General features: G+C 38.8%; 1 protein-coding gene across 2 annotated transcripts in view; it reads right to left on the bottom strand.

Annotated features, from left to right (window-relative positions):
- Positions 1-639: 639 nt before the first annotated feature.
- GABRD (gamma-aminobutyric acid type A receptor subunit delta) overlaps positions 640-11,357 on the bottom strand; it is a 37,517-nt gene continuing 26,799 nt past the window's right edge. For both annotated transcript variants that reach the window (XM_063436684.1, XM_063436685.1), the window contains 5 exons: positions 9,902-9,984; positions 7,831-7,968; positions 5,156-5,311; positions 3,142-3,350; positions 640-1,352 (listed from right to left, as the gene is read on the bottom strand). In XM_063436684.1, the coding sequence (XP_063292754.1) occupies positions 1,053-1,352; positions 3,142-3,350; positions 5,156-5,311; positions 7,831-7,968; positions 9,902-9,984 (886 nt within the window). In that variant the 3' untranslated portion in view covers positions 640-1,052. The remainder of the gene's footprint in view (positions 1,353-3,141; positions 3,351-5,155; positions 5,312-7,830; positions 7,969-9,901; positions 9,985-11,357) is intronic.

Raw genomic sequence — 11,357 nt, 5'->3', positions numbered from 1 at the left:
CCAATTTTTATTTAGGGCCCCCACCCACCGCTCAGGGGTGGGGGCCAATGGGGAGGACAATAGGTCCTCCCCCCTTTTTTAACTTTAGGGCCCTCAGCCGCCTCTCAAGGGTGGGGGCCAGGGGTGGGGGGGGGGGGCAATAGGTCCCCCACCATTATTATTTTTCTTTAGGGCCCCAATTATTTTACTTTAGGGCCCCCACCCACCGCTTGGGGGTGGGGGCCAGTGGGGAGGACAATAGTTATTCATTCCTGTCATTACATTGACTGACCAAGTAAGTTACATTTTATATGAATGTGTGTTACTTGATTGTTGTAAATGTTGCAAATGCTTACAACTGAATCCTGGCTATGTTTGTATACTTTTTATTTAAAATTGTATACAATGTAACACTCTTCTTCTTTCACTGGGTAAGTATATTAGTACTAAGGCAATACTGTGCTTCGGAACTTCGGCACTTTGACACCTCGGAACTTCGGCACTTCAGCAATTCGGCAGTACTACACTTTGGAAATTAGGTAATTTCGGCACTTCGACAATTTGGCACTTCGGCAATTCAGCTATTCGGACATTCTGAAGAAATTCGCCCGAATTTTCATTAGGACCAAAACGAATTGCACATGTCTAGTAGAATTTGGATATGTGTTTTGATTTGATGGTGTGGTTTATACATATGGTTTCAAACTTCATAAATACCCTGGTACCTTGTGGCTCCTGTTTGTGTTCATAATCCTATAGAGTTCCTTTAATAAAGCTGTTCTATCTGCAGCTTTCATTGTTTATTTTAAATGGATCACAGCGAGCATGCTTATTTCACAGACACAAAAAGTGATGAGAGTAATATAAAATAACATGTCCATTTATTGTGATTCAATGGTATATACAGCTTAGGATTCAGGAAGTAATACCATTACCACTATTGTAAATAACTTAAACTGAGTGTCTTTATTAGTGGTTTTCATTAAAAGTTTGACGCAAGGAGTTAAATGGAACAGCATACACACATTAGCCTTGTATCTGTAACCGGCTGAGGATACATCAATTTGTCTTATTTAATTTCTATAAACCAACCAGTAGATAATGTTAACTGCACCAAAGGCAGCTGGGAAAACAGCTCTGGCATAAACATCAATTGTATCTGCGTCTATTGGCTTCAGTAAAGATTTCAGCCGGCTTTTTTCATGTCTAAAACCTTGGAATACATTTTTCTGATGTTCTCTGGTGTCTATGGGGCTGCTCGTTGCCTTTTGATCTTGCCTGCGTTGACTTTTGATCATCGAAATGTCTGGATTCATTCCCATTACTGAAAGGGAGAACAATGCAATGGCTAATCTGCCATCTCTGATGTTCACCTAAAATTACAAATATAAATATAAATTAAGCAGATTGGCTGCATAACTGGTTTCTCTAGCATTTTAAATTAACCTGTATGCATTGTCAGTATAAGTTATACACACTTGACTACAAGCACAATGTGATTTGTGACTAGCACATTATGGGTAAATACAGACATTTTCAGAAAAATATTTTTTTTCTGATTTACGGTTTCCTTTGACATTTGACTCTGTCTTATTATTTTAGTTTTTTTCTTTACTCCCACAGTTTGGCTTGTTTTCTAATCTTATCATAATTGTGTCTTCTACACACATATATGTTAATCCTAGCCATTCTTATGACTAGTAATCAACTACTTTTCTAATTTTGAGATATGTATAAGCCCTACCAGGAGTGTTAAAATAAGGGGCATTCTTTTATACTGTTTATTCATTCCATACATTTATTTTCTAGGCTATTATTCATGGCAGCATAGGAGAAGGTAGAGGGATCAGTAATAAACCTGACCTTTACATGATCAAGGTCTTGGAGAACAATTCAATATGTGACCACCAAAAAAAACACAATAGTTTTAAGGATGCCACAATGTCAGTGAGAAGAAAGCAGAGTTTGTGTGGGTCCCAAAGCAGCCTTAACTCATTGGACATGTCCATAGATGGACTAGGAGTCATGGATTGAGGTTCTTGCAAAAGGAAGTTCAGGTCCATAACATTTTCTTCACATATTGGCTCAATTCCTCCATCGGAGCTTACAAGATGCCACTTGTGACCTATGACTGTAGTTTCCATGGCCCTTCATTAATGCCAGGAATGGTAGAGACCCCAACACACAATGTAAGGGATTTGAAAGACATACGTCCAGTTTTTATGAGTGGCCAGGGTATTGAAAAATGAAGATACAAAGTGTGACCATGGAAGCTCGGAACGGAGCGATGGATAGTGACGAGATTCAGGAGTCACTGTGGGCATCAGTTATCATAACGGGGTAAATTCTGTATTATATGTAAAAACTCTTAACCTATTTGTTATTCTAATTTAGATCCTTTCTGTTATCCTCATATTATCTTGGACATCTTATTTATTTTCATCCAGTTCATAAAGATCTCTTTTCACACTACTAAGAAAGTGATCCATCCTCTTGCATCTAGAAATTAATGAATAAAGAAAGATTTGGATTTTAATGCTTTCTAGTTTCCACAACATATTTATTAAGTAGTTCATCATTTCCTCCATTAGACTTATTAAATCTACTAATGCACATTGATCTCTAGGTCCATTTCTGTTTCTTTTTCTTCCATAGTTAAAATTGACCTTCCCTCTTTTTCTATTATCTCTGACTAATATTCCAAAACATCGGACTTAAAGAGACACTATAGTCACCAGAACAACTACAGCTTAATGTAGCTGTTATGGTGTCTATAGCATGTTCCTGGTGGCATTTTAATGTAAACACAGCCTTTTAGGAAAAAAAAAAACAAGAGAATGCTCTGCATGGAGATGGATTGATTGAGGTGATGCTGATAGTCCAGCGCGGCCTTTTGCCGGGCGTGCATGCACAATAGCCATCAAATGATTTCCTATGGGAAAGCATTGGATTAGCTGAGATTCTCAAATTTGAAAATCTCAGCCAAGGAGGTGGATCGGGGCACAGCCTGCACCGGTGGACCCACGCATCGCTGGAATATAGGTGAGTAAACTCACATTTTACATTAGAGACAGGGGACTGAGGGGCCGTATAGTTATATTACATATATATTAACAGATTAGTTAAATCAGTACTATAAGAGCCAGTATAGATTTTGCTTACCTTTTTGTTCATTTTATTGTCCTTTGTCCTTTCATGCTTCTTCATGTAGTCTGCGTTGTAGTGAGCAAAAGCATACTCTACCAGAGCAGCAAACACAAACACATAACATATAAGGAAGTAGACATCAAGGGCTTTGACAGCAGATGCTCTAGGCAAAGATGACCGAGCATTAATCATCAATGTTGTCATTGTGAGTACAGTGGTGATACCTGTAAAATAAAAATCACGCTAAAAAATATAATTCTCAAAATTATTACTGAAATACTGAAAAATGTAATGTTTTCTTTTTTTAATAGTTATTCAATGCCCTAAAACTTAAAGAGGAAATGCCAAATAGTGAATTGAAAAATGACCGGCAACATTTAGGCAACAATAGCTCACCTATAGTCATAGCTATTTCTGCCTAAATGTTGCAATTTAACCTGCAATTGGCTACAATTTATAGTGTCCTCTGGCCCACCCCCTCATGGACCCCTAGCGTCAAATAAAGGGTTAAAAAAACACTTTTTACACTTACTTGACTTGTGCTCCCCCACAAACGTCAGCCAATGGGGGGACCTAATGCGTCTGCATGGCAAGCGCTGCATGCACATCAGGCCTTCTCTATAGGGAAGCATTGCCTCAATGGGTATTTCAACATGCTGGATGTCCTCATTCAAAGCGTAAGGACGTTCAGCATTGTTTCAAACTTAGCGAAACTTCAGGAAGTGCATTTAGTGGCAGTCTGGTACACAGTAACTAGAGGTAGTTTTAACTCTACCATGTAAATTGTTTCTCTAAAACTGCAGTCTTTAATGTTCTTTCAGCATTCCATACCTGCAACATTTCATAGCTGCTTAAATAATGCCAGTGCACGCTGACTGTGCTTCATGCTAAACCCACAACGTACATCTGCACAAGTTACTTTATGGTACTTGAACATACACCATGTGACAGAAACCAAATGGATTCTAACTAGTTTTATCATCAGAGTGTGTCAAAGAGTCAGTATTTTGAAAGATATGTGAAAACCATTGAGACTCATGAACTGTATGAAGTGGAATGGTAAATGGAATATATATCATGATCTAACGTGTAGAGACTTTTATTTCAAAATAGATGATGGGTTATACCTTGTACGAGCCAGGGAATGACTCAAATGGACACTCCTAACCCCTCAAGCTCTTCAGTTTGCTGAAGTGCTTTATGCATGGTGTGTCCTCTTTTGTACATGTTACCAAAAAGGTTAGATTTCAGTAGAAATCGTATTTATTATAGACTAACCTTTGACACCCCCTTAGCTGTCAATCAGACAAATTGTCCTGTTACTTCCTGATTTGGTTAGATACCAAACAGTGATTTTCTAAATTTTTGAAAAATATTTTTGCAATGGAGTGTCCCATTAAGATACAATCTAAATCCCCCATTTGTTTTGTTCCTTCTTTCCCTATCCGAGTTCTCCTCATTTCCTCAATTTCCAGTTACTCCCCTCCATGTATGTGTAAATCTCTGTAAGTTTAGATCTTGGGATGAGGCGAATGAGAGTCAGTGTCTAGGCCTCCCGAGTACGGTGCAAAGAGCCTGCAAGGGTTGCAGCACATCTGATGAATAAAGGTTTTAATGACCAGTTCACTGGTAGGTAGGTATGTATGTTTTTTTTTTTATAGATCTACGGATTGCAGGACAAACTCCAAGTGCTGGAGATATTGTCATCAGGATCAAGTTACCTATTCAGTTCAGATCTAGACACAGCATAGAATACATAGTGAAACATCTAGAAAAGTCTAGAAAGGTGAAATGAAGCCTTGCACTCCACAGGGGTCATGCCTAGATTTGTTGCAATAATATATAATTATACTATAAATATAAATAATATATATATATAGTTGAGTTGTTAAAATATATATATATATATATATTCTGAAGGGCCTGGGTGGCTTTGAACGTGACTGAATACCTCGTAGTCTTATGGCAAAATGAATGCAGTTTCCAGTCTGAAAACAAAGACTTTATTTCTAGATTAATTCAATCTTACCGAGCGAGACTCTCGCGGGCACAGCTGATTGGCTGATCCAGAAGGATATCCAAGACATAACCACTAGCAGGATAGATGGAACGTAGGACTGTATAATGTAAAGCCCTCGATTTCTTCTCAGCTGGAACCGGAGGGACAATCTAGGAAACTGACCAGCTGAGGACATAGAACGTGATATTTATCAAACAATTTCCTAGATCTTCAGCGTCAATCTTCAGTAACTGTTAAAATGTAGTTTATATATTAAAGGGTCACTCATAGAAATTGTATGTATTTCCTAGGATTAGGTCTAGTGATGTCGCGAACATAACATTTTCAGTTCGCGAACGGCGAACGCGAATTTCCGTAAATGTTCGCGAACGGGCGAACCCGGCGAACCGCCATAGACTTCAATAGGCATGCAAATTTTAAAACCCACAGGGACTCTTTCTGGCCACAATAGTGATGGAAAAGTTGTTTCAAGGGGACTAACACTTGGACTGTGGCATGTATCTCTGAATTACACACAGTATCCCTATATTACACTTAGTCTCTCTGTATTACACACTGTATCCCTGTATTACACACTGTATTACACACTGTATCCATGTATCACACTCAATATCTCTATATTACACACAGTATCCCTGTATTACACTCAGTATATCTGTATTACACACTGTATCCCTATATTACACACTGTATCCCTGTATTACACTCAGTATCTCTATATTACACACTGTATCCCTGTATTACACTCAGTATCCCTATATTACACACAGTATCCCTGTATTACACTCAGTATCCCTGTATTACACTCAGTATCCCTGTATTACACTCAGTATCTCTGTATTACACACTGTATCCCTGTATTACACACTGTATCCCTGTATTACACACTGTATCCCTGTATGACACTCAGTATCTCTGTATTACACTCAGTATCTCTGTATTACACACTGTATCCCTGTATTACACACTGTATCCCTGTATTACACTCAGTATCTCTGTATTACACTCAGTATTGACTCATAACACTTGGTTACTTAATCCACCAATCAGAGTGTTATGAGTCAAATTACACAGCGTGGGAAAATTCCAAAGAACTTTCCCACGCTGTGTAAAATGACACAGAGCACTCTGATTGGTGGATTTCAAACCAACCAGAGTGCTGTGACAGGTAAATGTAGAGACTTACCTGTCAGTCTCTTCATTTACCTGTCAGAGCACTCTGATTGGATGGCTTAAACCCACCAATCAGAGTGCTCTGAGCCTAAACTGCAGGGCGGGGCAAGGCTTTATAAGCCTTCCCCCGCCCTGCAGAGCTCAGTCTGCGCGGAGCCCTCCATGGATGAAGATGGATTTTTTTTTTTATTGCGTCGGTTATTATGGTTTTTTTATTTGGCCTTTTTTGGGGCTGAAAAAAGAAGATTTTAGAAGAAAAAAAACATCCAATGGTAAGTTTTTTTTCTTTTTCTTTACAGGTTCTTAGTTAACTGCCCCCCCCCCATTATTTTTAGGGTGAAGGGGGTATGTAGGGGGATACTTTTTTTTGGGTGGGGGGGGGTGACTAGCGGTTTGGGGACCCGTAGTCACCTGGGGGGGACACAGACAATAGGGCCCCCCCTATTGGTTTTTAGGGCCCCCACCCGCCGCTCAAGGGTGGGGGCCGGGGGGAGGACATTAGGTCCCCCCAATTTGTGTTTAGGGCCCCCACCCACCGATCAGGGGTGGGGGCCAGGGGGGAGGACATTAGGTCCCCCCCCTTATTAGTATTTAGGGCCCCCACCCACCGCTCAGGGGTGGGGGCCAGGGGGGGAGGACATTAGGTCCCCCCCTTATTTTACTGTAGGGCCCCCACCCACCGCTCAGGGGTGGAGGGCAGGGGGGAGGACAATGTATAATAAACACAGGTTACTGGCTATGGGAGGATAATGTATAATAAACACAGGTTACTGGCTATGGGGGGATAATGTATAATAAACACAGGTTACTGGCTATGGGGGGTAATGTATAATAAACACAGGTTACTGGCTATGGGAGGGATAATGTATAATAAACACAGGTTACTGGCTATGGGGGGATAATGTATAATAAACACAGGTTACTGGCTATGGGAGGGATAATGTATAATAAACACAAGTTACTGGCTATGGGGGATAATGTATAATAAACACAGGTTACTGGCTATGGGGGATAATGTATAATAAACACAGGTTACTGGCTATGGGGGATAATGTATAATAAACACAGGTTACTGGCTATGGGAGGATAATGTATAATAAACACAGGTTACTTGCTATGGGGGGGATAATGTATAACAAACACAAGTTACTGGCTATGGGGGATAATGTATAATAAACACACAAAAAAAAATTAATGCAGCTTCAGAATTAATCTAAATTGTATGCTGTCTAGGAGGTGGGTCTGCTGCTGATTGGGTGGAATGTGTCTGCTAACTGTGAGGTACAGGGTCAAAGTTTACTCAAAGATGGCGAATAGGGGGCGGACCGAACATCGCATATGTTCGGGACATCACTAATTAGGTCTAAAAAAAGTAGCTGTAAATTTTGCATGCTGGATTTTACAGGTCAATAAAGAAATGCTCAATATCGAAAAGAAAAACTAAGCCCAAACTAAGAGACTGGCCACAATAAAAGCATACTGTCCCAAATATTCATGGTACTGCCTGTTACCTGATTTAAAGTTCATCTGTTCTTTTGTGAATCTGTAACCGGTAATGGTGAACTGAGCAAGCTCGATTTTATCCAGTCCATGCATCTGATCCTGAATTTCTGACCACTGATACGTAATGTCTTCGGCTGAATAGCCATCTACGGTAAAAGCATGACACAACATGTAAGCTTATAACACAACACAAGTTCTATCCTATCGGCTTTCATGGATTTCCAATCTTCTTCAGCAAATAAATGGAAAATCAATAGCAGTTCCATCATGTCTGCTTGTGAAAGCATGCATGGCTCATCACTTAGTGACCTCATGCTGTGCACAATGAGGACAGAATTAATATGTCCCGGGATTAGTAAGCAATGCTAATAAAAATGGTTATAGGATTACAGGTAAAGGTAGCGTTTCAATCAATTTTGATTATAAAAAGCAGTAAGCAGACAGAATACACTGAGCTTGGTATAGTGATTAATTTATATTAGAACAACATTTCTCTGATTTTATTGGATCTGTATTTCTACAAATATAATAAATGCTCAGAATTGGGCAGACACAGCTTGTGCTGGGCCAAAAAACCCTTATGTCTTCATGTTGATTGGATACATGTGAGAAGTGTTGCCCACTAGTATGTACAATTCATATGCTGCAGTATTCTTTGTTGATTAATGATTTGATTTTCTACATGCAGCTTTTGAATACTACATACTGCAGATAAGCAATTTACATGTGTCGCCTACCAGTTTATATAAGTGATAGGTGTCTGGGAAAAATGATAGAACGGGATTAAGTCACTCTGGTTGTTGAATTTCATAAAGGAAAATTGTTCCTTGACTGTTAACGTAAGATATAGGACGTTTCTATAAAAATGAATTACACCAAAAGTGTTGTCCGAAACCTTTGGAAAGGTGTGATTGTGACCATTGTGGACATTAGCACGGTCAAATAATAGTCTGTGGCCTTATCTCATCTTAAACCTTTTATTTAATACCAAACAATGCTTTATAATAACATAATTTATAAAGGTATTCATCATTTTACCACTTTCACATATTATGATTCAAAGTGGAACCTATCTTGGGAAAAATCGATATATATTTGATGTGTATATGGTTTAAGCAGAACATAGAGGAGAATCAGAGCCCGTGGCAGGGCCAGCAATCACACAGTACACATATCTAGAGAGGGCACCACAGATCACAGAGTGTGTAGCTGTGTGTTGCGAAAGGTGTGACTGTTGCACCCCTGGCTCCTTGACAGTCACTACCGGACAGTCGGTGTTAAGCATAGTCTGCACAGAGCATGCAGGGAGATCATTGAAAATTGTCTCCCTGAGTCCTGTGATGGTGACTGGGAGCTGAGTTTGCATGAATTAGCTCTCAGTGTCTCTGCCAAGGTCACTGCTTGGAGTCTTTTAAAGAGCCTCACACAGTGCGAGGGAGCAGCGCAAGTCACATTTGAAAAGTTATTCCAGCAGATTGTGATAATTTAAAAACATCATCTAAATCGAGGCCTTAGTGTGTGTGTGTGCGCCTGTGATACAGTGTCTATGCTTGTATCACTGTCTTACTTTGTCTGTGTGAGCGTTTTGTATGTGTGTCTGAAAAGATTTGTATCTGTGCACGTGTCTGTATGTAAGAGTGTGGTTGTGTAGAAGTATTAAAACAACGGGTATAAAAATGATCCAGCACATGCAAAGTCCAGGAAAGCAGGTTTAATAGGAACACATTTGTTTCTGTCTTCCTGGGACTTAACGTGTGCCGAATCTTTTTTGTATCTATGGTTTTACTTTTTGAGAGTTTGCCACTCTGTGCCATATTGAACACTGCAAATAATCTGGTCCCTTCCCAGTTGATGATTTCTGTCTATTTTGTCTTCTACAACTGTGCAATATGAATATCTGAATGTGTCTGAATATTTACAAGTGGGGCTCAGTCCTTAAAGTTGCACAGGGAGCCTTTGACCCAAGACCAGCCCTGACCTGTGGATATGCTACAAAACAGAAACTTAATAAGAATCTTTTTTATTTTTTTTTAAACAAAAACAATAAGCCTATAATCAGATGTCTTTGCAAATAGTTACAGCTCTCAAGGTCCAGCATGCATTCCTGTTCATCCATCGGATACTTTGTTAGGTCCATGTTACACGCGACTGTAGAAGTAATCCTGAAAATTAAACATATGCTCAAACTTTGGAAATTATATTAATAAAAAAAATAATTTCAGATAATTGTGAAAAGACAAATTATACCAAATGCAGAATCTTCCACTGGGCTACAATGTACATAGTGTAAAATGAAAAAAACAACCGCTATATAACTGAGAAGGACATAAAATAAAATAATAAACTGAAAATAAAGTCATAATGACAGTTTGGGGAGGAGAGGATGCAAGAGAGAAAGGGCTTAGTGCAAAACAAGTGCAAAGGCAGTAAGTGCACTGTTATTGTCTCAATAGGGATGAATCTTCTTACTTACTGTTACCGTAGACAATACTGTCATGATGTACCCAACTTAGTTCATGCAACCCTGTTGACTTTGTACGTTGATTATTGTCTTCTCCAAACAATGCCAGACTTCTCTTGTAGAACATGTCACATTAATGATACATTATTACACTAACTTCACTGTTTAATAATTACAATCAGAAAATCTAAAAATAAAGATTGTCAAAAAAAAAAAAAGTAAAAGAGGGAAAAAAAAAAAATCTAAATACCACCTAGATAATATTTACAATATAGATTTCTAGCGCATACAGATAAAGGCAGCTCCAACGCCCAAACCAGAGTCTAATTATTCCTGCTGTTCTGTCCATTCTCATTTCATTTTTTCCCCTTAATACGTACTGTATACAAAGCAGTTCGGGTACCACAACAGTCAGGGGTGTTCCTAGTACTCACAACAGAGGATACTCTCCATGACAGGATGCAAAACCATTGATAGCTTTTATTTTACACCTAAAGTGCTTGCTGAAGTGCTGAAGTGCTTTATGTGTGAAAAGTGTATCTTTTTTTTTTAAATACAGATTTCAATAAAAATTGCACTTTTAGAACCTTGTTACACTTCCCTGGCTGTCAATCAGACAACTGGTCCTGTTACTTACTGGTTCTTTAGAACATTGGAGTGTCTAGCCATGCGCACTATAGAGTTAGGAATTCCGATCTATGATATTTAACCATTTCACTGATTCAGACCTTTTCCTAAGGCTATTTTTACCGCTAAGTGAGCAGAAAGACAAACTGTAATACAAATACAGAATACAGTCATCCCCCCAACTTAGCTTTTATCTGCCTTTATATTTTTGTAAGGGTTGAGATCAGGTACTCCAAATCATAATTTATTTATTTTAATATTATTGATAGCAAATTCTTATTAAATTAAGGTGGTAGCACTAAGTGGAACCCATCACAGAAGCAATGCTAAAACATAATCTTATAATTTATTAATAAAAAAAACAACACACATTTAGGAATTCTACAAAGAGATGGAAGATGTTTTCCTCTGATGTATATGGTGGAAGTTGGGTCTAAATTTAGAACC

The sequence above is a fragment of the Pelobates fuscus genome, chromosome 11 (genome assembly GCF_036172605.1).
Source record: "Pelobates fuscus isolate aPelFus1 chromosome 11, aPelFus1.pri, whole genome shotgun sequence".
Classification (NCBI taxonomy): Eukaryota; Metazoa; Chordata; class Amphibia; order Anura; family Pelobatidae; genus Pelobates; species Pelobates fuscus.
This window is presented reverse-complemented; position numbering and strand designations above follow the sequence as displayed.